Below are 25,876 nucleotides of genomic sequence, written 5' to 3'. Positions count from 1 at the left end.
GATTGTTGTCAGATAATGAACTGTTCCTCAGAAGATCTGGAATAAGGAATTTTCATGCTGCACTGGTGACTTGTAAAAGGAACACATATTATCATTTGCCATGAGGGAGAAGTTTAAAGTTTAAAACAATATTTAAAGTTCTATCTCTGAAAATAGTTTTCTCTTTTGTGATTTTAATACTCCTGTTTCAAGTATGCATTGACGATAAAATGGGTCGTAGCAAGAACAGCAGCAAAAATCTGTTGAAATAGATTTCTATTAGCAGGACTTTTGCACTAGAAATAACAGTGGAAAGCTGAAAAACAGGTCAGAACTTCAATAAGTAGGATGGTGCTTTTTGTACAGTAGGCATCCAGCATCTTCCATGAGATTATATTTAGCTGCATGACTTAAATGTCACCCTAGTTTTACAAAGGACATGCTGTTCTTTGTGTTTAATTGTGGGGGAGGGGAGGAGCTTTTTGATAGCAGCAAAATATATGAAAGCAGATTAAGCTACCTGAAAGCTGGAGTGGAGACACAGCTCTAGTATCATCATTATTATTCAGATAGTCTGTTGCTAAAAATGCGTGCTTGAAATCACATTCTAATATGTTCTGAATGCAGTAATTTAGTGCTAGTATTTCGTGTCATTGTGTAGGGCCTCTATAATCTTTGTACTGTCCTTTGGTGAAGCGCTGGTCTACACTAAGCACTAAGAATTTTGATAACATTCAGAGGTCAAGATACAGTTTCATGGTAGAGGTGTTGTTCTGAGTCAGGGTCATTTGGAACAAAGGAAGACAAGTATGTTTTTAAGTTTACTTTGCAAGTACTTCTTAATAAATTAAACTGTTTCTAATTTCTTTTTAATCCCTACTGTTATATGCTGCAGGCTCTGTGACAATCTTAGAAAAGTCAGAGAGGCTACAAAAACAGGGAACATAATTCTCGTGGGACATTAAAGCCTTGCTGTAGTGCAAAGGTGTTACCAATACCATACCAATATAGAAAGTATGGGAAACAAATAGGAGTTATAAGTAGCATCAAAATGTTTGATGGTTTGTGTTGGTTGTGGGGTTTTAATTTTTATTTTTGTTAAAGAGGATTATGTCTGTAGCTGAAATTTCCATGACAAATATTATGATATATAGTCCATCTTTTGTAGTACCTTGTTAGAAATAATACAACAATTGTGTCCTGGAAGTGAGTTGAAGGAAGTCAGAGGCAAGGCAAATCACCTCATAAAGTTACTTTCTTACTTGTTCTGAGTTAGTGATAAGTTGTAATGAAATCTGAACTTTGCAGGAATCTAAAGCCTGTCTAGTGCTGCCTTGTGTTCTGTTATCTGCTGTGCATGCTAGACCCATGACAGTGAAAAAGTTACTGAAGTCTCCTTTGGGATGTCATCTTCAGGGGTGATGTTACTTTTGAATCTTCTGTCAAGTCAAAATTGTATGTTTTCTTTCTTAATAGTGCAATATAATTAGTGCACTAAATTAGTGCTTAATAGCACTAAAGCTATTAAGAATGTGCTTCATTGAAAAAGGTGCATGAGAGACCTGAGAAAGCTTCTGTCTTCAGAAACACATAGTCAAAACTTTTTCAAAAAATGTTAAAACATTACTGTTTCATTTCTTTATGTTAGATATGTATGGGGGGAAAGATGACAGCTTATTGCTTGGTTTCAGCAAAGCTGTAGCAAGTTTAATGACGGTGTTATTTTCTGTTCCTACTACCTAGTATCATTGTTTCTGTTAGCTGGAGTATTTTATGAATTCTGAGAAGTAATGCTAAGTGGTACTTGTCAAAACAAACATTGCCATGTGGTCTTTTTCTTTTTTTTATACATTAGTTTTTAGTAAATAATTTTTCTGGATTATGACTGCAGAGCTTTCATAGCTTCATGAAAGTGTGTGGTTTGATGCAGTACCAGGCACCTTCTGATGATTTTAGGAAAAAATACAATATTCCAGACTGTAAGCTGACTGTTCATCTGGCTGCACAAACAAGAAGTGTTTTCTGAGAGATGTATTCTGTTGTAAAGTGTTTTGTTCATCCAGCCTTGTGAAGCCCAGATTATAAGTGTAGCCTTGATTGTGTTTCTGTTGCTACATGAATTGTGTTGCTTGTGGTAACATTTTCTATGCATGCATATGCCTAGTCCTAATAGAAGTGTGCTTAACGGGGAAAGATGAGAATTTATTCATCTCCACGTCCATCAAAAGCTAATAGTCAAATGGTGCTTTATTTTTTATCTCTTTTTATCTCTTTCTCTTTTTATCTAATTATAATTTGGTAATGGATATATTGTTTTCTGGTGTTTTAAAATAATTAGTTTTAAGGTAGGGAGGAAATGATACATAAATATTTTTCTTACTAATCTTTAATGGAACAAATTTAATTTGCTGCCTCAAGAGGGTGCTGTCTGCTAGCAGCTTGAATTGCAAAAGTGAAGTAATTCTGGTATTCTAGTCTGATTGAACTTTTATGTTCATAATCCAAGTTGCTTTAATAAACACCTGTTGTTGTTTGTATTAGTTTCTACATGGATTCACAAAATACTGGGGAAAAAGCTTAAGTGATGTAATTATTTTGTGTTGTTACACTCATTTTCATGTATTTAGTTCTTGTTTACAACTTTTTACTCACAGAGTTTGGATCATTAAAGAGGCAAACATTGGTCTGTTTTGCAGGCTGGAGATATGAAATAAATGTCCTTCCAGAGGTTAATCAGGCTTGTGACAGAGTAGCTAAGACTTTCGTATTGCAACTTCACATTAGGCTGCTCTAACCTTGATAATGAGATATTTAACCCTTGAGTAGAGCCACCACTGTAGAGAAAAATATGCATACACATAAAGGAGAATCCTGCCAGCAAGATAACAGTTTGGTTCCCTGCCTGAGTACTTCTGGAGTACTGACTGCTATAACTAGTTATTTTCTCTACAATTCTAAATCTGCTCTAATAAAATACAAATGGTGTTCTCTTTTCATTTTGTCCCATGATCTATTTACATTTTTGCTATTGATATTTTCACATGTATTAAAAGGCACACTAATTTCCAACAGCATGTATTTTTTTCCTTGTGAAGGTATCAGAACGAGTAGAGAGGAGACTTCAGGAGATAGAAGAAGAGATGCGTGCTGAAAGACAGCTCGTAGAAAGGCGCCAGGACCAGCTGGGCCATGTGTCTCTTCAGTTACAGGAGGTATGAAATGAAAGCTTCCCTTGTAGTTTGGATTTAGTTATGAATGTGTTGCATTTGTGAGCCTGTACCTGTCAAATTGACAGAAGAGCTCATATCTTAGGCACATGTTTTAGCTCAGTCCAGCTCACATTGTTTTGATGATCAGATAATACCAAGCACAGTCTCTGTCCTTCATTATATTGTCTTGACTATATTTAGACTTTTTGGTAACTGCCACAAATCTTCTAACAACCTACCCCCTATGCCCTTCCTGAAAACCTAAGCAAACAAAAGCAAGTCATTACCTGGGTTTTTTCAATTAAAAGTATACCTTTTATTTTCTAAAAGGTAAACTTCGCTTGCTCATGCAAATGAACACTTTCATTTATTTCAACAAGCAATCTAAAGCACTGTGTAGTGGCCAGACAACTTTTCAGTGCTTTCAGTTTTATTCAGCAATACCTGATGAAATAAAAATTACTGTTTAGGAGACAAATAGAAATGTTCAGAATAGAATTTAAAGTTTGGGACAGCTATTAGCTTTTTTCCTTCTTATTTTAGAAAACATATGAAAAATACTTCTTTTTGATTTTACTTCTTTTTGGAAAATCTATTTCTTCACATAGAGTGACTTTTTATTTCACTCCACTTAAGATTTGCAATGTTATCTCTATCTGTGCAGTAGGATACTAAAATTGAAAAGAAATATGCAATTCCTTGGTTTTCACTCTTAGTATTTGTAACATAGCTTTTTGGAAGGCTTGATACTGTGTGGTGATACTGAGGAACCTTGTTCATGATGCTACGTATTTCGTGTAAAGCTAGAGACTGTTCAAAGATGTCATATTTTAGAAGATTATATGCTTTTTTAAAAATATAGATAAAAAGTAACATTTATCAAAAGGCTTGGAATCGTTCTGCCAGTATTTCAGAAAGACTTTTTGTTTCATTTTCCTTCCAGTTCATGCCCTGTTGGGTGAAAGGAACTAGTGTACTGACTTTCAATTTTCATCACTCTTTAATATGCCTATGTCCACCTCTAGATTCTTCAGTTGTGTCTTCAGGCTGGGGAAGGGATGCTTAATGCATTGGTGTGATTGGATAGTGTTATCTGCAGAATGGAAGATTCTTATTTTATCCTTTTAAAGGGAGGATGTCTTGTGTTCTCTAAAGATACATTGACACTGCCATAGTTTCCTTAGAAAGAAAAACTTGAACTCAAGTGAATGGGTTCAAATGTAGTTCAAAGAATTTTCATATGATCTTTCATAGATCATGAGAATGATCATAGTGTGTGTGATCATGAGCCTCCAGGCTGGGTGCCTTTTATTCTTGGTAGCTTATCTTTTGAATTTCATGCAAAAAGAATATGAAATACTGAGTACATCCTAGACCTTCTATTCCCTTAAGGTGTCCAGCTGTGAATTAAGATGGTTTAATAGTTTCTTCTGTAAATTCTATTTTATTTTTGTAAATTATTTTTCCTGAGGAGTGCCTTTTTAAAATACAGTTAAAGTTGCTGTATTTTAGAAAAAACGTATTTGAACTGCCTTGTGTACTTTTGCATAGCCTAGTGAGAATAAAGTAAATAAATATTTTGCTACAATTGTTATTTGGATGAAACATGTTTCTGTATAATTTTGAGCTTGTTACTTTGTTACTCTGTTTATTGTCCTTTGTAATTCAAATAGTGAGTTAGATGGACTCTAAACTCTGACAGTGGCCTCAATCTTGTGGTAATCATTGCACAGACATAATGTTCTATTGAGGTCTACTTTGGTTTTCATTTATTTCTCCAAGATACTTCCCAAGTAACATAACTGGGAAAGAGGGTAATGTTTGGACTGAGTTTTGAAATCCTGTCATTAATACAGCCTGAATGATTTACAGAGAAATACTACTTAAAGCATTTGTGGCTGTTGAATGATATAATTTTTTCATTAGTTTGCCTGTTACAGATTTCAAATGAAATAAAATTTTTCTTTTGCATGTGATCAGCAGTTGCTCTAATTAAGAAATTGTGTGACATTTGTGAGGATTAAATGCTATTTTTTTTCAGTGAATGCAGTGCCTGTAACTGACCACTGCTTGTCAGTGTTTTACCGTCTTAAGAGAATCATCTTCCTAAATTGCAGTTATTAAATTATATATTTGCAGGATCTAACACAACATGATACATTTATTTTAGCCTTTCTCTTGTCTGTCTTTTCTCTCAGTTTTTTGTATAATGTGCAAACTTCTGATTTGCAATGTAGTATTACATATTACTATAAGCATAGACTGATTATGAACCAGGAAGATATCTACATGTATACTGGCCATTAAGAAAGCTTGATGTATAAAATGTTTTACCTTTAAGTTTTAAATTTGCATTTTTGTTTTAAATCTTTAACCTGTCTGTGCTGTGTGTAGTTGTAAAAAACCTATTTTCTGCACATTTTATGTCTCTTTTACCTTAGTGTGTATTGGTACATTTAATCAGCAATTACTCCAAATTAGAAAATAGCAATTAGCAAACAAATTCATGCAAATCGTATTATCGTAATTTTTACTATTTTCCTGATACAAGCATTTTTCTGATTAGAAAGAACAACAAATATTCTTTTTTTGCCAGGGGTATTGACCTGTGTGAATTGCTGTAACAACTGAATTTGTTGTGTAAATGAAAACTATCTTGAGATCCTTCAGTGTTTCTTTTTTTTTTTATATAAAGACACCATCACCTCTTACTTTTGTTTGCATTTTTACATCTATTTTCTAAAACAAGATCAAGTATCATTCTTAAAAATGTTTTCTTTGCATTCTTTTCTGTGCATTGGGTGTCCTGGATGGCTTTACAAACTTCTCTGCTTGGCTTCTTGGACTTTGGTGAAATGTGTCTGTGTGTTCATGCTTGGCATGCTTTAGGTAAACAGATTCTTCATTATAGAACCTTTTGAATCCACTGACTGTGGTAAGGCAGTGACTGCAGTTATGTCTTAAGCTAGCAACTTGGGTAGGCCAGGAAGCATTTTTTAACTTTCTCCTAGTGCAACTGTACACTTAGACTCTGTTTGCCTCCCACTGCAAATACTGTGAACTGCCAGAAGCTGGTGGACAGAGAGTGGGGTAAACTGATGGTCAAAAGTCTTATTGAACAATGTTTTTTGCATTTCTTTATCACTGATATTTTTAGACAAACATAAACTTGATCTGTGCTCTAAGCCACCTGGATATTTTAGTGCATTGTTGATACTTGCTCTTTGGCTCTGTGCTATGCCACCTGTGGCCAATGGTTTCTGTTTTGATTGTAGTTTGAATCTGACTCTTGCTTGGAACATGAGCAAGTCTCATACATATCTGTCACTGAAATAGCTAGGTAGTCTCTTTTTAACTGCCTGGATGGTATGTTTAGGTAGCATACTTGGAGTCATGCTAATCGCTAATGTAGCAAGTTAGGGAAAGTGTTTTCATTCAGATTAGGATGTGGTACATTTTTGCCTTACTTTAAATTATAGCTTGTGGCTGTTCTGTTTGTATGTTTGTGATAGTATGAAACACTCACTGATCAGTCTCACTTTGAAAGAGCAAGTTTCAGTTTGTGGTCTGTACACAGCTTTCAAAAAGTCTGGTTTTATTTAAAAAGAAAAAACAATACAGCAAAACCAAACTGAGACCAAAACCCAAACCCTAAGAAAAGTTAGTAGGCTTAAGTTGTTGTAAAAGTTGATTTGCTCTTGAGAGGTTACCATATGTTGGAAAGATTGAGAACTTGAGTTGTTTCACAATCATCCCCATAGTTTTTCTCATGTATAAGAAAAATGAATCTATGAAGCAGTAAGTTATGATTTTGAAGTTTTGAGGTTCAACAGATATTCTGTGTGTATGGATGAGGTATGCTCAGTTGGGGTATACCAGTTACATTTGTATTCTAATGCTGTCTTATGCTGGTGAGCTCTTTATAAAGACCTATAAGAATAGCCCTCCTTGGTAAAATCAAAAGTTCATCTAGCCTGACCACCTAGCAGGCAGTGGAACTTGTGGCTGGTGCTTTCCAAAGCCATGCTGTGAAGACCTCTGTACATGAAAGTTCTTTGTCTCCTGTGGCCTCCAATATACCTGCCTCCTCCAAGGCCTCATCAACCTCGTCAGTCTCTTCCAGACCAACCTGGACACGAATGCTTTCAGAGGAGGATCCTGCTGACTGTAGGCCTGGTCCCATTCCTTGGTGCTTCAGCTTCTCTGGGCAGTGTCTGCCTGCTGTTTGTGAGCCATCAGGGAGGAGTGTGTGCTTGAACTGCTGTCCTTAGCATCCTTTTCCTAGTTCCCATTTTTGACATTGGACTTCCTCAGCCCCTTCTTTGGGGACAGCAAATGAAATCAAAGAATCAGCTTGATCTTTAAATCTGTTGTTTGGTTTTTTTCTGTTACCCCTCCCAAGAAAAAGGTTATATAACGATTTTTAGTGGAGAAAAACTGAGCGTTGCCTAAAACAACAAGAGAGAATTATTTAAAAAAAGAGTACAGAAAGGGGGCAAAACAATTAACTTTTACCTGTACAATTTCTGAATTGTCAGTAAGAGCTGACGTTTGTCTGGCTGTGCATGATCAGATGTTTCCATTGCCTCATGACATTTTGATTAACTGCTTACCTGGCACATACTGGTACAATGCAGGTTTCACACTCCAGGCAGTGCACATGTAGTATGTTTCATTTACTGTAACATTACTTCTTTTTTGCAGTATTTTAACTCTGGGGTATCTATCTATATCTCTCTCTATATATGAGCTGTTATTTTCCTTAAAATGAAATGGCTATGGGCTATTTTTACAATATGCAGAAAATAAAATGGAAGGTTATAATATCAGTTATAGTAAAGGATGCATTTCTGTTTGAAATGATTCCTCTTTAATAGCCTGAATATCAGTCAGTGAAGTTGAAATGGCATATTTATTTCCATGGTTTCTTCTGGGAATTAGGATGTGCTACTGATGCAGAGATATTTTTTGCTTTTAGCTGGAATAATTTTTGAAAATTTTACTAGTATTCCTGAATCCAGCCCAGCTGTAATATATTCATTGTGATTCTGACCTCTCTAGCCAAATTTGTACATGATAATGTGTGCGTTTGGTACTATGTTAATTATTAATTTAGTGCCAAAAATCAAATTGGCCTAAATTTGACTGTCTATAGCAAAGCTTCTGATTTTGCTGGTAAAACTGATGGTTGACTGCAGTTAATAGACATCATATATTCCAATTGGGCTGTTCTGAACCGATACTTCTTGTCATTAAAAATAAACAAAGAAAAAAATGCAAACCAAAGCAAAAACCCAATGAACTTGGGTAATGCAAAACAGCATTAGCTGAAAAGATGATCTTAGGCTTTTGTTCATGTTGCTTTTTGGGACTTCTCTCAGGAGCCTTTTTGAGTAAAATGTGTGCAGTGTTGAGTTTTACAGTTGACTGGAATTATGGATTTAAATCTCTACTGATTACTTAGGAAAGTACCTTAAATATGCTACAGTCTTCTATTATCTGATTAGGGATCAGTATGACTAAAAGTATAACTCTTTATGTGGTATAGTCTTTTCAGTGGCATAGTTTTGATTGATGTCTTCCATGGTCTCAGATTTTAATGTAAACTGTTCAGGCAGAAGAGTAATCCAAACTGTACTGAAACCCTTAGGTTTTCTGAGGCGAGGTTGTAAGAGGAAGGTAAGTATATAAAGCCGTTTATTTTCTCCAGAAAGCTGCTTTTAAAGCCAAAACTTCTAAAGCTGAATGCCTGGCCTCATTGAAGTTGATTAATATCTTGTATTCTGTTTTCATACACTGAAATTGCTCTTCAGTGTACAGTGAAGAGAAAATGTTCAAAACTGAATGAAATGGCACAATTTATAGGGACAGATTTCAAGGAAGATAAGAAGAGATTTTCCTATAAATGTAAAATGAAAGTGCTGCTTGGGAATGACAGACTGGGAAAAAGAAATTTCTTTCTGCATTTTTGTTGTTGTTCTGTTGTTGTTTTAGCAAGTAATTATGAAAGCAATAAATGTACTTATGTTTCAAGATATGGGATGAAAGTAAAAGATTTGTGCTCAGGTACCTAATTAATTGATTGGTGACTAGTGTGAAAAATGCTTGGTCATGTTGCGCAGATAAAAACTGTGATTTATGAACAGTTACAGAAATTCATGGCAAGTTATCAGTGTGTGGCTACTGATCTCTTTCAGCTGATATTTCTAAGTGATATTTAAAATGACCCAATGTGATTTTAGATACCTCAGTCTGAGAGGGAATGGGAAAAGTCTCCATGGAATTTTTCTATTTTTTGTTATTGTTGTCAAGGAAGGGCACATCAATGTTGGTAATTATTGATCAGGAAAGTTTCAGTTGATTCAGTTGTAGTTCTATGGCTTTAAGCATCTGTCCAGATTCAGAAAAAAATAACCTTTTCCTTTTTTTGCTTTTGACTTCTCACACAACCTTATGGTAGTGTTTTCTTGACCACAGTGCATTGAATTTCATAACATGCACACTTTATGTTAGAGACTATATTATTTTTCTCTGATGTGTGCACAGCTAGTCTGTTGGGGATCTCCTGAGCCTTTTAGACCTTAATCTAAAGGTGTTTGGGGTCAACTTGAGAGTCTGGAGCTCTATACATCGGAAGGATGTTAGTGCTGCTTTAGACGTTGTGTTTGTCCCTGTTCTCTGCATGGGTGTGTTTATGTATGCATGAACTTATATTTATCTTTTCATAACAATATACATTGGCTTTACATGGAAGTATTAGATGCAGACAGAAAGCATTTGTCAAGATCTTCTCTCTTAAATTCTTTATTTTTAAAAATTAAAAAAAAAATTTATTTAAAAAAATTTTTATTTTTTAAGATTTTTAAAATTCTTTATTTTAACAACCTTGGAATGATGGCTTCTGTAAATTTTGTGATGATGTTTGCAATATATTTTTCTCATCTAAAGGTTTTAAGGAAGCAAGATGTTAAAGCAGATGAAACAGAAGAACTCATGAGAAATAAACTTGTGAAATATGAAAGTGAAAAGCACCAGGTAAGACTTAATTTTTCCTTTTTGTTTGATTTTAAATGAGTGTATAGTGTCATCTGTTACAGTATATGCTTTCTTTTTCTGAGACACCAGCAGAACAAAACTTTCTTTACTCTTTAGGAATTCAAGGTGTGGGATTTTTTTCCTGCATCAGAGGCACTGTGAATATAGCTATGCTCTGCTTGTGTCCCTGCTTCAAAGCTCTTCAGTTATAGTATGTTACTTCTAATGGCTCTTCCATCCTGCCAGGCAGACAGATTTATAACTTGGACATAATCCTTGATTTCTTTCTCTACTTTGTCTCTGAATTTGTATGTAGTCTGCTGTTTCTTATTTGCAGCAGCTCAAAGCAGCTTTTTTTCATCCCTGCAACTAGCTCATGCTGGTTATGTTGCACCATAGTTATTATTAATTACTCTTACTGAACTGTTGCCATATTTCACTCTTTCTTTTCATAGAAAATAAAATTTCTTGTATTTCTATTCTAGCAGGATGCTAGGGCTATATTATGCTTTCCTTGTTTTTTTTTCTACTTGCATCAAGTTTAGCATCTTTCAAAGGTATACCCCTTTATGCCAAGCCTTTATGTAGTGTAGTGTTTTATGTAGTGTTTTATGTTATGTTGTTCTCTTCATTCCCTTAATGTTGGTCCTGTTTACTTTGCCCATTTGCCAGGCTTTCAACATCCTCCTTCAGATTGCTATCTCGACAATAACAATTTCTGCTGTCAAAACCTCTATTTATTTTCAAGTGGATCTTTGAACTATTTATGGAAGAAGTCAAAAAATATTTTGAAGCTTTTGCTTTCATTTCTTTTTTTTTTTCATGGTCATCGATTTGATCACTGTTTCTGATTACACATTTTGAATATTATGTTTTCCTAAAAATTTTCAGTTTTATTAAATTTAGGGCACTTCAATTTCTTAGTCATCTTGTTTCCAGAATAATTCAAATACATCATCTTGCACAACACAGAAACCCCATAGATTTTACCTGTTACAGTTCTACCAATGCGTGTCATCTTTAACACTTCTAGGAATAAACTACTTACCAAAGGTGACTTAAAATATTAAGTCATTATTAATTTTGAGTTTGAAAGTATGTTTCAATCCAGGGACTATGTTTTTGAAACTTTGTTAAAACTTATCTTCCATTTTTTTACTTTAAACCCAGTAAAAATTTAATTTTGTGATTTTTTTGTTTTGGGTGATATGAATTATTTTATATCTTTATGAATAAATTTATATATTTATGGAAAAATTATAGACTGTAAGTAAAATTCCCTTTATGTAATTTAAATAAATATTGCAGGGATTTAGTACAAATGAAGGTTTACTTAAAATTTTGGACAAATAAAAGTACTGTATATATTATACCACATTTTAGATAGATGCTTGTATGGAGGAATTTGTGTCCAAATTAAATGGTAAAATACACTTATATATTACAATGCCTACATTGCTTTTCTTTTTTCATCATCCTCTGAAATGCAAGCTTGAGCAGGAATTGGAGCAGTCCCGGAAAAAGTTGAGTGAATCTGAAGGCAGTAGAGAAGCTCTTTTGCATCAGGTAACTGCTTTAGTGTGGTAAAAATCCTAAGGTTTTCATACTAGGTTGTGTCTGAGTCTTTTTGTTTAGTATTCTTATCTCATACTCTGATAAAATGGTTTTATGAAGGAAGGCATGAGGTATAGGAAGACAGGTTTAAGTGTGTATAATATGTGGACTGAGCTCGTTATACTTTTTCTACTTTTCAAACTGTTATGTGTATATGTTCATATGTATTAATTATAGTAGTGATAGTAATGGTATGTTTTCAGTACATAAATGCCTTCTGTGAAATTTCCTTTCATAATATGCTTTAGAACTACTCCTATATTAGTAATCATTGTTCTGCAAAGCATGTGCTATAATTGGTGAAATCAGATAAATCAGTGACCTAGAGGTATTTGGTACATTGTAACATGCAATAAAAGTAAATAATTACCGGAAAAAAGTATCTAAAGTGTGCTTTAAACAATAGCTATTGATGCATGTATGATTAAATTCAATATTTGTAGGAATTTGGATTATAACTTCAGAAAGAAGTCCTTTCTCCTAAATATCTTTCCTTTAGAGGGACTGGATAAAAAGACTGAAATAACTAGGGAGGGGGCAATTGGCATTCTCATCTTTTAGCATTAGTTGTTTGTCTTGTGTATCTAGCAGAATACTAGTTTTGAGTTAGCTATGTTACTGTTTTGAATTTAAATAATTGTAAATGGCATATAGATTAATATGAATAACAGATATTTTTCTTCAATTCAACTTTAGCATGTTGGATTTTCTCTATTTTCCTACATGTCATCTTTGTAAGTGCTATACTATATATGATAGAAAGGAAAATGTGAAGACCCCTGTGTTTCTTATGAATAAATACATTGTATTTTTAAGGAGCACAATTTAAATAAAACATACTCTTTATTAAATTTGGATAGACATTTTCGCTAGCTATGAGAAAAGACAATTGCAACATATAATATGGTAGCATTTTGTTTGGTCTAAAGAAATTAATGCTCATCTGTAGTCAACATAAATTAAAAGGTTTCCTTTAATTTTGAATAATCAATTTATGGCCTGTAATTAGGAAGTAGTTTGTCTTTTTGTTTACCATCTGCAGTACTCTCAAGATGTATTTATAAATATTTTTTGTGTGCAATATTTTTTTAGTGTTTAATAGAAGTATGCTATTTATGTTTTTTGTTCTGTTTTTCATTAAACTTTTGATGCTTGTGCATATATTTTAGATTGAGGACCTTCATTCTCAGCTTTTGAGAGCAGAAGAAGACCGTGTAGAATTGCAGCATCAAATCTCCTACGCTGCTATGCATCGCCAGAGCTATCAGGATGCACAGGATGATGACAGGAGAATTAGAGCAGGTACAGCTAATACTTTGCACTGGAGACCTGCAAGCTAGTTAGTGGGCATGGATATTAATTTTATCTTAGAGTTGCAGTCTAATTCTTCTATTGTTTTGACAAAACCAGCCAATTAATTCCTCAGATTTAAGTTAATACATATTGGCACCTGAATATTAACAGACAAATAGCAGTGACAATTAATTTGTGATAAAATATTTTGACTTGCATGGTTAAAACCGATGAGACAATTTCAGCAAACTGAATGGTGTTTTTACAGAAGAAAAACATGCATTATTTTTAAGTAATAATTTTCCAGAAAATTGGCATTTCAGTCCATTTGCAGTTTGAATTCTGCCATCTTGAAAATGATAACACAAGTCATTGATTAGTTAGTTAATAAGGCTGATGACTTTCTGGTAGAATTTTTAAGCTACATGTTCCTGAGTGGTTTAGAAAATTTTTCTGTATAAATGCAGTCAGAGCTTCTGTTTGCACTATGTTAGAGTTTTAGAGTTGGAATAGTTTTATTTAGAAGACAAATACTTTAAACAATTTCGAGATATAATTGCATATTAAATTACCACTTTAGCAAGGTCTTCAATTAATTGCTAGTTATCTATCTATCTATTTTCAAACATAATCACATAGGTATTAGAGAAAGTCTTTATCTTTCTCTTTATTAGCATAGCAATGTATTACTCAAGGTAATAGAGAAATAGTGATTCTATTCTCGAGTCCAATGTCTATGGGACTATTTAATTGGTTTGACTAATGACATATTTTCTTAATTCAGAAGCTGAAGTACAAAAATATCTTCGTTTTTAAAATAGGACTCTGACTCCATGTTTTACAAACCTCATACAGAGCACTGGAAATGGGCTTAGCTTCAGAAGTGTAATGCAAAATAATAATTTCAATAGTTTTTTCTCCAATCATGTTAATGTATCTGCTTAAAAGTTAGTTTATTCGGAACAATATGCCTTTCATATTAATAAAAGCATATTTTAACTTGTAAAATATGAGGAAAGTTATAGTGTACTGTAACTATTAAAATACATGCATACATTTGTATAATTTTTGCTGTTGTGTTTCACCTTGCTGTGTTATTCCTTTTTCATCAAAGAAATATGGGAAGAAGAAAAGTAGAGATTTTTTTCCTTCTGCCTCCAGTAGTTATTTATGACTTAAGACCTTTGAATTTCTGATTGAGCGAATTTATAGCTTACTCTTATCACAATCTTTGGTTGTAGTTTCAGGATTCAGACATAAAATTCACAGATAATGTGACTTTCAAATTGGGAGGTATTACTCTGGTGAGATAAAACCTTGGCCTTGAAAGTGATGGCCAAATTTCATTTACACCAGAACTTCCCCACTGTTTCTTCCATCCCATTTTATTTAATTCAGTTTTGTTGTGGCTTTTGTTGTTTTGGTTGGCTTTTTATTTGAGGGAGCAGCTGTGTGCAGGAGGAAGAGTGGAAACCCCTATAAAATGAAGGAAAAGTACTGTTTTATTGTTATTAAAATGTTATTAGCTTATGACACAGGTATAAAATTTTTCACACATATTTTGGCGAAAATCAGTAGTTGTAGAATAGTCTCAAGTGGAGAAAAAAATTGCCAAAAATTAATTGAGATTAAATTAATTTACCATGAGTTGGTATTTCTACTGAATGTGTTGCTTTGTTCTTGCTGTTTTACAGTAGCTGAAAGATATGAGAGAGAGAAGCAAGATCTAGAGAAACATATTTTGGAACTTAAAGCAAAGCTGAATCATAATGCTGTAATGTCAGAGGTAGAAGAACTGAAGAGATGTATAGAGCGTAAGGACAAGGAGAAAGCACAGCTTGTGATGCACATACAGGTAAGTTGGGTTTTGCTGCTTTTTGCTTGGTGGCATTTTTGTTTTTTAAATAATTTCTTATCTGTTTAACATTAGGTGATGTATCAGATTAGGGATTAATCTTTAAAACTAAGAGTAACAGTCATGCTTATTATTTATTGTGTGAAGAACTTTGAAAAGTGATTTGTGTTTGCCAACTTTTTTTGCTCTCCCATGTAATACTACAGAAGGTATTTGCTGTTGCCCATGATTCCATAGTTTGGATTACTTCTCTTTGCCATGTGAAAAGAAAAGTTGATCTGATTTTATCAGCACTTACTGTTAATAATGGTTTTTGGAACTACTTTTGTAAGGTAGTACTTACTTTCTTATTCCCTATTCCATCATTCCACAGAACTGAAGTTCAACTTTAAAAATTGAAATGCCTTGTTCTATAGCAGAGTGTAGTGGAGTAACAAAAGTAGGTCACAATTTCCCTTTTTTTAGTAATTAAATGCAATATAGTAATATAATCATAAATATTAGTAGTCTTCTTTATGGTAAGCATATTATAATGTTTATGTGGTTCTTTATGAGAAGGATGAGAACAGTCTTTTGTACTGGAATTTTAGTTAGAAGACTTAGACCATAAAATGAGATCCAAGTAGGCAGTAGCCTTCTTATTTAAGATGGGAAATTTCTGTGTTTCTTGCTCTTGCCTAGATTTGTCATTGGTAGTAGAATGGCTGAACAGTAACAATTTTCTTCTGTCTACTGTGACTGTTATGAGAAAAGAGTTTGCAAAACGATGTGTATTTTTTCAGTAGTCAAGGATTTCACTTTTTGTTCAGCTTGTATTTTGGCATTCTGTAAGCAAGGAATTTTGTATGTATTTTCCTAATGAAGGTACTTATCTATGAAATGATATTGCATATCTTTGGAAATTCAAAGGTAGGAATTGATTTTTTTTTGTCTTCATAGATTTACAGGACTATACTCTTCAGTTTATTTCTGTTGCTCCTTTACCTTGTCAGTTCTCTGCTGATTTAAATCAAAATAAGACATCAAATTACACTTGGAAAAAAATGGCCTTCTGAAAATAAGTTCCTACAAGCTTTATGCAATTTGGTTATTGAATAGGTTTAAAAGAACCTAAAGTGTTTCTGTAGAGGGTAAGATGAGCAGAACTCATTTCCTGGTGTCCATCAGCATTTGTATTCTAGCTTAGGTTAATAAAACCCATGAGTAACTGAAAACATTCTGGGTTTTGATTTTGTTGTGCCTGGGAAACAAATAATTTTGGTGACAGGAATTAATGGGGTAAGAACCCACATAAACCAAATTATTTTAAACTTCTGCTTGTAGAACATGCTTTCTTAAGGGTCAGAATGATTTTATAATACTAATTTCCTGCCCTGAAAATACTCATGCAATACTGCTCAGTTGGGGTCTTTGTCATTTCTCTGAGTTAGAAATCTTTGACTTCCCTCATTTTCTCAACAGAAAATACTTTGTACTTCTTATCTGCTTCCCACTGCCGTTCTCCTACAGGGGCACTAACAGGAAATTAGCTACTGTGTTTTTCTTTTAATGAGACATCAAGGAATGCAAGGATGTGAATTTCTAAACTTGTGTACTAACAAAGCATTTTGTCAAGCCTGTTCTGACAGCTGCTCCTATCAGATAGTCTGATTCCCAGTTGGAAGTGACCAGTCATGTTTGACTTGGGTGTGATTTATCTTTGTTTAGTGGGGAGAATCTAACTTGCCTCTGATGTACATGTGATATTAGAAATTTCTTTTGATTTATTAAAATATCATTGTTTGCAACAATTTGAGTTGTGTGTGTTGTACATTTAGCCTCCTACAGTTTCCATAAAATTACAGTGTGATGTGAAATGAACAGGATGAAAAACGTTAAAACATATTCTTAAACTCATGTTTAGAAGTGAGTTCAATCTTAGTTCAATTAGATTTTAAATTTAATATTTATTTCAGCTACTCTAGTTTACTTAAGGGAGTGGTTGTGCTATCTTCCAAATGTTTACAATCATCTTCAAGTCATTTTTCTGCATGAAGCCAAATAGATATGGGGCTGTTGTGGCTAACTATTAAGATTTAACTATTATGACTCAGAAATAATTAAAGTGCACAAATTACAAAGATGCTATACCCTACTTTCTCTGTAAGTGTTTTTAGACTCTTTAGAGTTTTTTAGACTCTTTTAGCCTGGAAACTTGTTTGATTTACTAATTACTCTTCATTTGGATTTGGTGTTAGTATTCTTATAGTATTGTCCAGTACAGCAGTGAGTTTGTTCAAATATTTCAGTTTTTCTGAGGGAAAATTATTGATATGTTAGAATTCTTCAGTAATATAAATCTTTCAGTTTTATAAAGATTGATTCATATTCTCACTAAAATTTACTTTTACTTTTCTTCTACAAATGAAGTTGTTAGCCAATTAAATGCCAGTAGTGCAAGCCCTTATAGATTAGAAAGAATTTTGGCAACTGCACCCATGTTAACACATGATGAGATACACATTTATCGCACATAACTAGGAATTCAGAAGTACAGATCAGTCCATTTGGGACTTGTGTTTTGATATAGAAACAGAGTGTGGAGATACTTCTTCAATCCTCTTGCTTTACAGGGTTGGCTTCATGAAATATTGACTTGCTATTATGCTGTTTTCTACCTGATTTCAACTGTTGGGTCTGTGCTGGCTTAACCCTTTTAAGCAAAGTGCAAACTCATTGCTAAGGTTTATCCTATTTACACATATTGTAAAAATAAAACGTTAAAAGTCACTTCATATTGGTACATCCATGTCAAAATCCAGTTTTCCTCTTCATGCAAATAGTTGTGTTGGTAAATTAGTTGCATCAAGGTAAATACCTAAAACAAATGTTCCTCTTTATTATACTGTAAATCAATAAATTGGAGGTTGATTTACTTCTACACGATAAGGGGAATGTTTACAGTTAATTGAACATTATTTTATGTGTTTAAGATTAGACTCATATTTCATTAAAAAGTTTGTGGGAGCAGTAGTTTTGTTAATGAAGTGTGTACTCTGGGGAAATGATATATAAATAACTATTTTTTAGTGGTGCAGTGTTGAGTACTACATCAATTTAGTCTGACATCCTTTATGGTCTCCAGAAAGACATGAAATAGGAAGTGATAATAGCATGTGTAATCATAGGACTAAAAAAATTATGACCCGTTTGAGAAAATCTGTGGAACGGTAAATGTACTATCTGATTGTATTTTATGATGTTATTTTTAACTTCTGCTATACTCAGTTTAAATCTTTGTCTTTAAAGAAGTATGTTAATCTGTTTTCATTGGAAATTAAGCTTGTTTTGATTTAAATTTTGCTAGTTGTAGCTTATGAGCTTGTTTTGGTTATCTTTTTAGTTCAGCAAATGCTATCTCAAAGAGATTGGTACAATTTGCTGCCTGCCAGGAGATGTTGGCCTGGTTTGGACAGAGAAAAAACCCCAAACTAACAAACTGACAAGGAGAGAGCCCTTACTAACAAAACCAAGTCTCCTCCTTCCCCCAACCTTGTGGAAGTATCCTTGTCTAAATAGTCACTCTATGTCCATCTGTAAAGTTGCCCAATCTTTCATAGATAAAATAATTTTCCTTTGTCCATTCTGAATTGCAGTCTGTTTATTTCAGGCTACATCCACTGTTTTTTTTCAGTCATTCTGAAATCTAATCCTCTTAAAAGTATTTCAATCCCCTGAGGCTTGATAATACGTTTGACTGGCTATAGATCAGGTCTATCAAATTTATCTTTCATAATGAAAAGGCTGAGTGGTATGAAAGCAGTCTAAATAGGCCCAAAATGCGGAATACTAATGTGAATGATCTCAGTAAAATACAATTTTGCTAGTGTACCTTCAAAAACTGATTTCTGAGCATGTCCTTTCAGAATGTGTGTGGACACTATTATTCCTGAGTTTCTTAGGAGACTGTTCAGAGAAATATGATTAGAGAAATAGAGAGTATTTTATTTTTAAAATGTGTGTTTTCAATTTAATTAATTTTTGAAAGGCTTATATATGCCTCTGACATTTTCAAACATCTTTGCACTTTGTTCTAGAAGCATTTACCAAGCTGCTGTATTCTCTTTGTATTCTATATTGTATGCTAATATACCTTTATTTAGCATGTTGTTTTCATACAGGCAACCAGCATAAAACTGGGTAACAACTAGCTCATAAACTATAAATTCCAATTGTTGTGGTGACTGCTGTTTTGTCCTTTCCAGTTATTCTTTTCCTCTCATCTGTTTACATTAATCTCCTTATATCTTACTATTTGGTTTATTTCTTATTTGTGTAGTGTGTAATATATAGTCAATGATTGATCTCAAACTTAGAATACAGAAAAGTAACAAGAACAACTAGAAAAGGAAAAAATGCAGAAAGAATTGAGTAGTATGTATTCTATGTCTTGTGTTGGAATTCTTTGCTCTTGCAGAAGGGGAGATTCTCTGGGCTAACAGAATTTTCCTTGATACTGAAGAAGATCTTTTATGCTGTTGATATTTAATAAAAATGTGATTTAATGTTGCTGTATGTTATTTGATAAAGTTTCGTACTGCACATCTTTAGAGAATGTTTGTATTTTGCTATTATCATTCCAGATGTTAACATCTGACCTGGAAAACAGGGAGAAGCAGCAGGAAAAAATGCTGGATCAGCTAAAGGAGATAGAGAATTGCTACAAGGCTTGTGAGAGTGGACGTAGACAAACTGAACTCCAGTCTGCTGAGTTAGCTCAACAGGTTGAAGAGAGTACCAAGGAAGCAGAACGGTATCTCAGTGAATTCAAGCACTCAGAGGCACTCAGGCTGGAGATTGAGAAAAAAAGAGAGGATTTGAAGGTGAGAGCCCAGGAAACCATCCGCCAATGGAAATTGAAGTGTAAGAAACTGGATCGTGAGGTAGAAAAGCAAAATCAAACTATCAGTGAACTGATGGACAAGAATAGTCAGGTAAGATTTGTTGATTTTTTTTGGTACCCTTTCCCTTTGTTTTGAAAATGAAGAGAAGGAGTTTATATGCAAACTGTGACTTAAACTGCTTTCTGCTTTAAGTTCTGGACCTCTTCTGTATAATTTTCAGAACTTTTTCTTTAAAAAATCAATTTGAAAATGGATTGTGTAACATTTCTGGGGTTTTCGTTTGTCTTTGTTCAGTATGTCAGACCACTTACTCCTCTTTTTTTCCTCCTCTAGAGTTTCTCAGGAAAAAAATTTTTTTTTTTTTTTTTTTGTTTTGACTTAGAAGAATTATTTGTTCAGTTGCTGACACTGTTTTAAAGACAAGCACTCACATCAATGCTAATGTTTATCATCCTCTATCAGAATAATGGTAGAAACCACCACTCTGTTGGCAATGAGTTTGTGGGTCTGTTTTCCAGTGGCTGGGTCAAAAGTTGCTTGTTTCTAATAGTGGCTGATATAGTGCTTAACTCTATGCTGTGAGCTTTTATCTTAACTTAGATGCTCTGCTGGTGCAGTCTGTCATATTGTATGGCTTTTCTTTTACAGTGCTATACTCTTTTCACATATTTTCTCATGGCATCCTTTCAGTTTAAGTTACTGAATGTGATGGGCTTGAGAGGGCTCCATCCTCTGTTTTGTTTTGCTCAAAGATTGAGGTTTTCAAGGACTAAATGGGACGCAGTGGTGGATGTCTGTTAATCCTGTGTTGTTTCTGATGCAACAATCTGTTCTGAGATTGGTACATGAACACAAGCATGGTCAAAGCACAGGAGAAGTCACAATGGGGCTATCACTGATTTGAAATTAATAAACTGTAGCAAAACTAAACTTTGATTCCTGGTGTTGCTATTTCTCTCCTATTGCCTATCATATTCCTTGCTTTTTATTATTATTTCCTCTTTCCATGCTCCAACAATCCATTCTATAGTAATCTTGTATTTGTTTGCCCTAGTGCTTGTCTGGGAAAGCATGTATGTCTATCAAATGGACAAATAAGCAAAAAGTAGAGAGAAATTGAAAATCATGCGTGTCTATTAAATGGACAAATAAGAAGCAAAAAGTACAGACAAATTGTGAATAAGAAGCAGTAGTTCCCAAAAAGGTTCTGGAATCACTGTTCTTTTAAACAGATAGGCTGGTCTTTGTAGAGGCACTAGATAACACTTTCCATGTTGAAATTTTCTTTGTTATGCAAGATTCTTTAATATGGATTTTACCTCTTTTTATGTGGCAAGTATATTCACATGCTAAATGCAGTGGTTAAACTTTGGCTTAAGCTCCATTTAAGAAATGCTGTCAGTATTTGTTTTTACTTTTAAAGTGGTGACCGTCCTGCCAACAGGTTTGAGGTAATTGTCTGGTGAAGAAAGTTTCTTTATTTTAAGATATAGAAGATCAAATGAACTGTGTGTCATTGTGAAGGAGAAAAAAGTACAAACAATGTTTCATGTTCTCAATATAGAGTTGGAAGCAGTTTTACTTATAGGAATATAATCAAGCTAGATGCAGCATTTAGTATGAACTTGAGGTAACTAGATGAACATAATTTAACTACCTTTGAAATGCAGGCAATAAACAATTGAGACAAAAATCTGTAAAAACAATAAAGGAAGAAATCTGTAAAAACAATAAAGGCAGTTTGTTTTCTTTGATTTGTGTTAGAAGACTTCAAAGGGTTGATGGAAAATTTTCAAAATTGGGTTGCAATCATAGCTTGCAATTTTGAGATTTTTGAAAAATTGGCAGACAACAAATGTGCTATACAAAGATTGTTTAGGTTTCATTCTTTTGGAATTACTGGGATAATTTGGTTGAAGTTTTGCCCATGTGGTTGTCCTTAATATTGTTTGACAATGGAGTTTCTGACATCTTTTGAAACATGTTCTTTAAGTTATGTAGTGTAGAAAACATACTCAAAGCAAGTAACTAATAGGTTGTAGTTTAAATTTTTTCTGGAGTTTTGTTTTTGTTTGGTTTTTGGTGATGCTTTGAGTTTTTTAAGCCAAATTCTTCCAGTAGAATTACAAGATAGGTTTAGGAGAGTCTTTTTGTTGGGTAGGTTTTTTTTCTGGAAAAACCCATGATGGTCATCAGTCCATGTCCTCAGTTTATTACATTTGTATTTTGCTTTGTGTTGCTTATTCTTGTTGTAATTGCAAACTGTTTTATTATTTTTAACTGCACACTTTTAACCCTAATTGCCTTCTGTTCTGGATTGTTTCAAGTTATTTTGCTATATCCATAAGAAATGTGTGTTGCTTGTGGAATTGATGAAAATACTCAGTAAAATTTAGTATAAAATTTATTAAGTCAGTTTAAAGAATCTGATCTATTGGAACAGATTGCCCAGATGGGTTGCATAGTCTCCCTCACTGAAGATATTCAGGAACCATCTGGATGCCATCCTGTGTCTGTGTTCTAGGAAAAGTTTGCTTGAGCAGGGAGGTTGGACCAGATGACCCATTGCGGTCCTTTCAAGCTTGCGCATTCTGTGATTCTCTGCTAATTTTTACATTAAATATATCAATGTTGAAAAAACACCCAAGCCCTGAAGATCTTAGGAAAACACAGGAATTTTTTATTATTTTATTGCATTTGATTGATTTCTATTTGGGAGATGATGTCGTTATTTCTTGGCTTTGATGCATAAGTGAACCAAGCTTTTAACTGCTACTAATTCATCTACTGGGCATAATTTCAAACATAGGTTAAGGCTGGTATACTTTCTATGTAATATTTTAGAAAATAAACAAAATAAGTCAGCATATGGAATGGACCATAGGTATGCTTTATATTTCCAGTAGTCATCCCTGTATGCTGCAGCATTACTCTATTACCTTATTTTCTCCATCTTGTTTTCTGGAGGAGCCAATAAAGAAACACTTCTCAGTCTGCAAAGAGAGAGTGTGAGAAGCAGAGAATTAACCAGAACTATCCCTATTTAGAAGGCTATATGATTTAAGGACAAGTCCAAGTTTGAGATTGCACATGATCTAAAGTGGGTAAATTTAAAGAAACACTGACTACATTTGAACTGAGTTCGTAGCAAGCAAAAATTTTGTATTTTCACATACATATGTTAATTGTTCCATAGACATACCTGATGTCTAAGGATATCCTTCCAACAATTGTCTTTAATTACTTCAGATCAGAATGGATTTTTTTTCTTTCCTAGGCCCTTAAAGAAAAAGATGATCTCAAAAGTCAGCTTCTCTCAGCTATAAATCAAATAGAAAACCTGCGGAAAGAGCTGAATGATGTGCTTACAAAGAGAGCCCAGCAGGAAGAACTCCTGCACTGTAAAGAGGTAAAACTGAATGAAATGGAGTCACACCGGGTATCTCTTGAAGAAGAGATCAAAGAAGTGCAAGGTACTGCAAAAAAATTGGAGAATGAGTTGAAAAAGCAAGTCTTTCTACAAAACCAAATGCAAGCTGAGAAGGAGCACTTGAAGACAGAACTTGCAACTATTAACTTGTTTCATAAAAAAGACCAAGAACGACTCCTAGAAATGCAAGCAGATGTAAAACATTTAAGTGCTGTACGTGTGGAACTAACAAACAGAATTGCAGAAGAGGAGAAAGCCAAAAAGGAATTACTTAAGAGCCTCTCAGACCTCCAGAAACAGCAGGAATCTAGTCATGAAGAGATGATTTCAGCCAACAGGCAGGTGAAGATGGAAAGAGAAATTCACCAACAGGAGTTGGCAGATCTTAGATCAGAGTTACAAAATGTGAAAATCAAACATGAACAAAATGTTCAAGAGCTCATGAAACTCCTTAAACAAGAAAAAGATGATGGAGAGGCTCAGATTAGAATGCTAAAGGTACTTATTACAAAGAATTCCAATGTCAGATTTTCCCCCTCCTCCCACACACCCCACACACAGGCCCTGCCACTGAATGATGAAGGTAATAAAGCATGGACTTTAAAGCACTAAACACAGATGTTTTGCAAGCCATTGTAAAAGTTTAAAGTTCAGGGTAAAAGTGTTACAGTACCAGTTTTAGGTCAAAATCTTAGTTCAAAAATAGTAAAATAGATATAATCAAAATAAAAGGAAATTTATGATGCTGTAATGTTTTAATATGGCAGGCAGGTGAAGTCCCAAGTGACTGGGTAGGGGAAGCATTGTATCATACAGTCACCCCAGGACACCATCTTTTAAAAGGGTAGAAAGGAGGAGTATGGGAGCTACTGGCCTGTCAGCCTTCTCTCTTTTCCTGGGAAGATCATGGAACAAAACCTTTTAGAAGCTACACTAAAACCACATGGAGGACAGGGAGGTGATTTGAGACAGTCAGCACAGCTTCACCGAGGGCAAATCCTGTCTGACCGACCCAGAGGCCTTCTCTGATGGAGTGACTGCATCAGGGGACAAGAGAAGGGCTACAGATGTCATTTAGCTGGACTTTGTAAAGTGTTCAACACAGTGCCCCACAACATCCTTCTCTCTAAATTGGAGAGAGATGGATTTGGTAGGTGGAATCTTAGATAGATAATAAATTGGCTGAATGGTCACATTCAGAGGGTTGTGGTCAGTGGCTCAGAGTCCAGATGGAGTCCTGATGTACAGGAGTGATGAGTGGTGTTCCTCGGGGATCTGTGTTGGGACTAGTGTTTAGTTATGTAATATATAATTCATGTCTTGATAATAATTCTTAAGCAATTGGTAACATGGAAACCTTTAAGTGAAGAAAGCAATAAAAACCCCTCTAGGTGGTTGTTAGTAGAAGGGTCATTAAAATCAAATATTTTGACAGCAGTGCTTTAACATTGTAGACCTAATTTTTAGTGTGTGTGTCATTATTTAAGTGGTCTGTCCAAAAGTGGTTTTTTCTTTGGCAACGACATTGAAATTAAGAGTTTACATTTGATATCAAGTGAGGAGAAGGAAAGTGTATTCTGGACGCAAATAAGAAAAAGTAAGTTGGTCGTGACTGTGTTTTTCTATGAAGCAGCAAATCCTACTGTTAGGACCTGTTTATCTTTACTGATTGTTGAACCTAAACAGCATATTAAAAAAATTGACTTCCATATTTCATTTACAGTTCCATGACTTCCCCAGAATCATAAATCCTAAATATGTTTTTTAAGAGCAGAAGGTTTGAGGGAGATGAATTTTCTAAGATATTAGGGTAGGCAAATTTTTCAGAAGTATACGAAATGATAATGCACAAGATTCTCTTAATTAAGAGACTATAAGTGAAAAAAATTAGAAAATCACATGTGTCTCTAGGAAGATCTGATGAGAACATGTCATCCTGCAGGTGATTTGGTTACTTTTTGTCTGAACTCATCATTACATTGCATTTGGATTTCAATTTTATGGACATACTTTTCTTCTAAAGTAAGGTAAACTTAACATACATTTTATCTTTTTTTACCCCTTTTTTTAAATAAGTATTTTGTTCTTAGAGTAGTCTTTGGGGAAATCCAACAGAAAAAGTTGGAGTTTTTTTAACCTATTACATTTTTTTTTCAAGCTGCTAAGATTTTGTGGCTAGCAACCGGTTGTCTCTTACTGTTACAGTAATAGTTGACCTTATTTATACCTCAGCTGTGTCCAACCTTTGTAACTGTTTTTGGAAAGGACTACACACATCCTGTCCAAAGATAGTTAAAGCTTTAAAAATAAAGGTTGGTTGAGGGAGACTTGAGGAGTGAAGGGAAATTTGATATATTTGTAGAATCCAAAGCCTTAAACTTAAAGAGGATGCATTTATGAGTTACTTCCAGGAAATCAAGGGTAGAGAGTCCTGTGTTTAGAGAACTAACTTCTACACAGATTGTAAAAAGAAGTGACTTTTGATTTTAGTTGTTCTTTCCTCTCTTGCCTACTCTGTGTGGTACTTTCTGCCCCATTTTTGCCTGGTTTCCTGTACTGCAGCACTGGATTGAAAAAT

The 25,876-nt window shown here is 34.1% G+C and overlaps 1 protein-coding gene across 1 annotated transcript in view; it reads left to right on the top strand.

Moving 5' to 3' along the window:
- The window catches only part of CEP128 (centrosomal protein 128), a 99,494-nt gene that overhangs the window by 14,877 nt on the left and 58,741 nt on the right, over positions 1-25,876 (top strand). Inside the window, 7 exon segments of the mRNA XM_059475383.1 lie at positions 3,075-3,191; positions 10,137-10,223; positions 11,715-11,789; positions 13,007-13,139; positions 14,825-14,985; positions 19,608-19,958; positions 23,146-23,796. Of these exon segments, the coding sequence (XP_059331366.1) occupies positions 3,075-3,191; positions 10,137-10,223; positions 11,715-11,789; positions 13,007-13,139; positions 14,825-14,985; positions 19,608-19,958; positions 23,146-23,796 (1,575 nt within the window).

The sequence above is a fragment of the Ammospiza nelsoni genome, chromosome 6, assembly GCF_027579445.1.
Source record: "Ammospiza nelsoni isolate bAmmNel1 chromosome 6, bAmmNel1.pri, whole genome shotgun sequence".
NCBI lineage: Eukaryota > Metazoa > Chordata > Aves > Passeriformes > Passerellidae > Ammospiza > Ammospiza nelsoni.
Note: the sequence above shows the minus strand (reverse complement) of the source record. Positions and strands in the feature narration are given on the sequence as shown.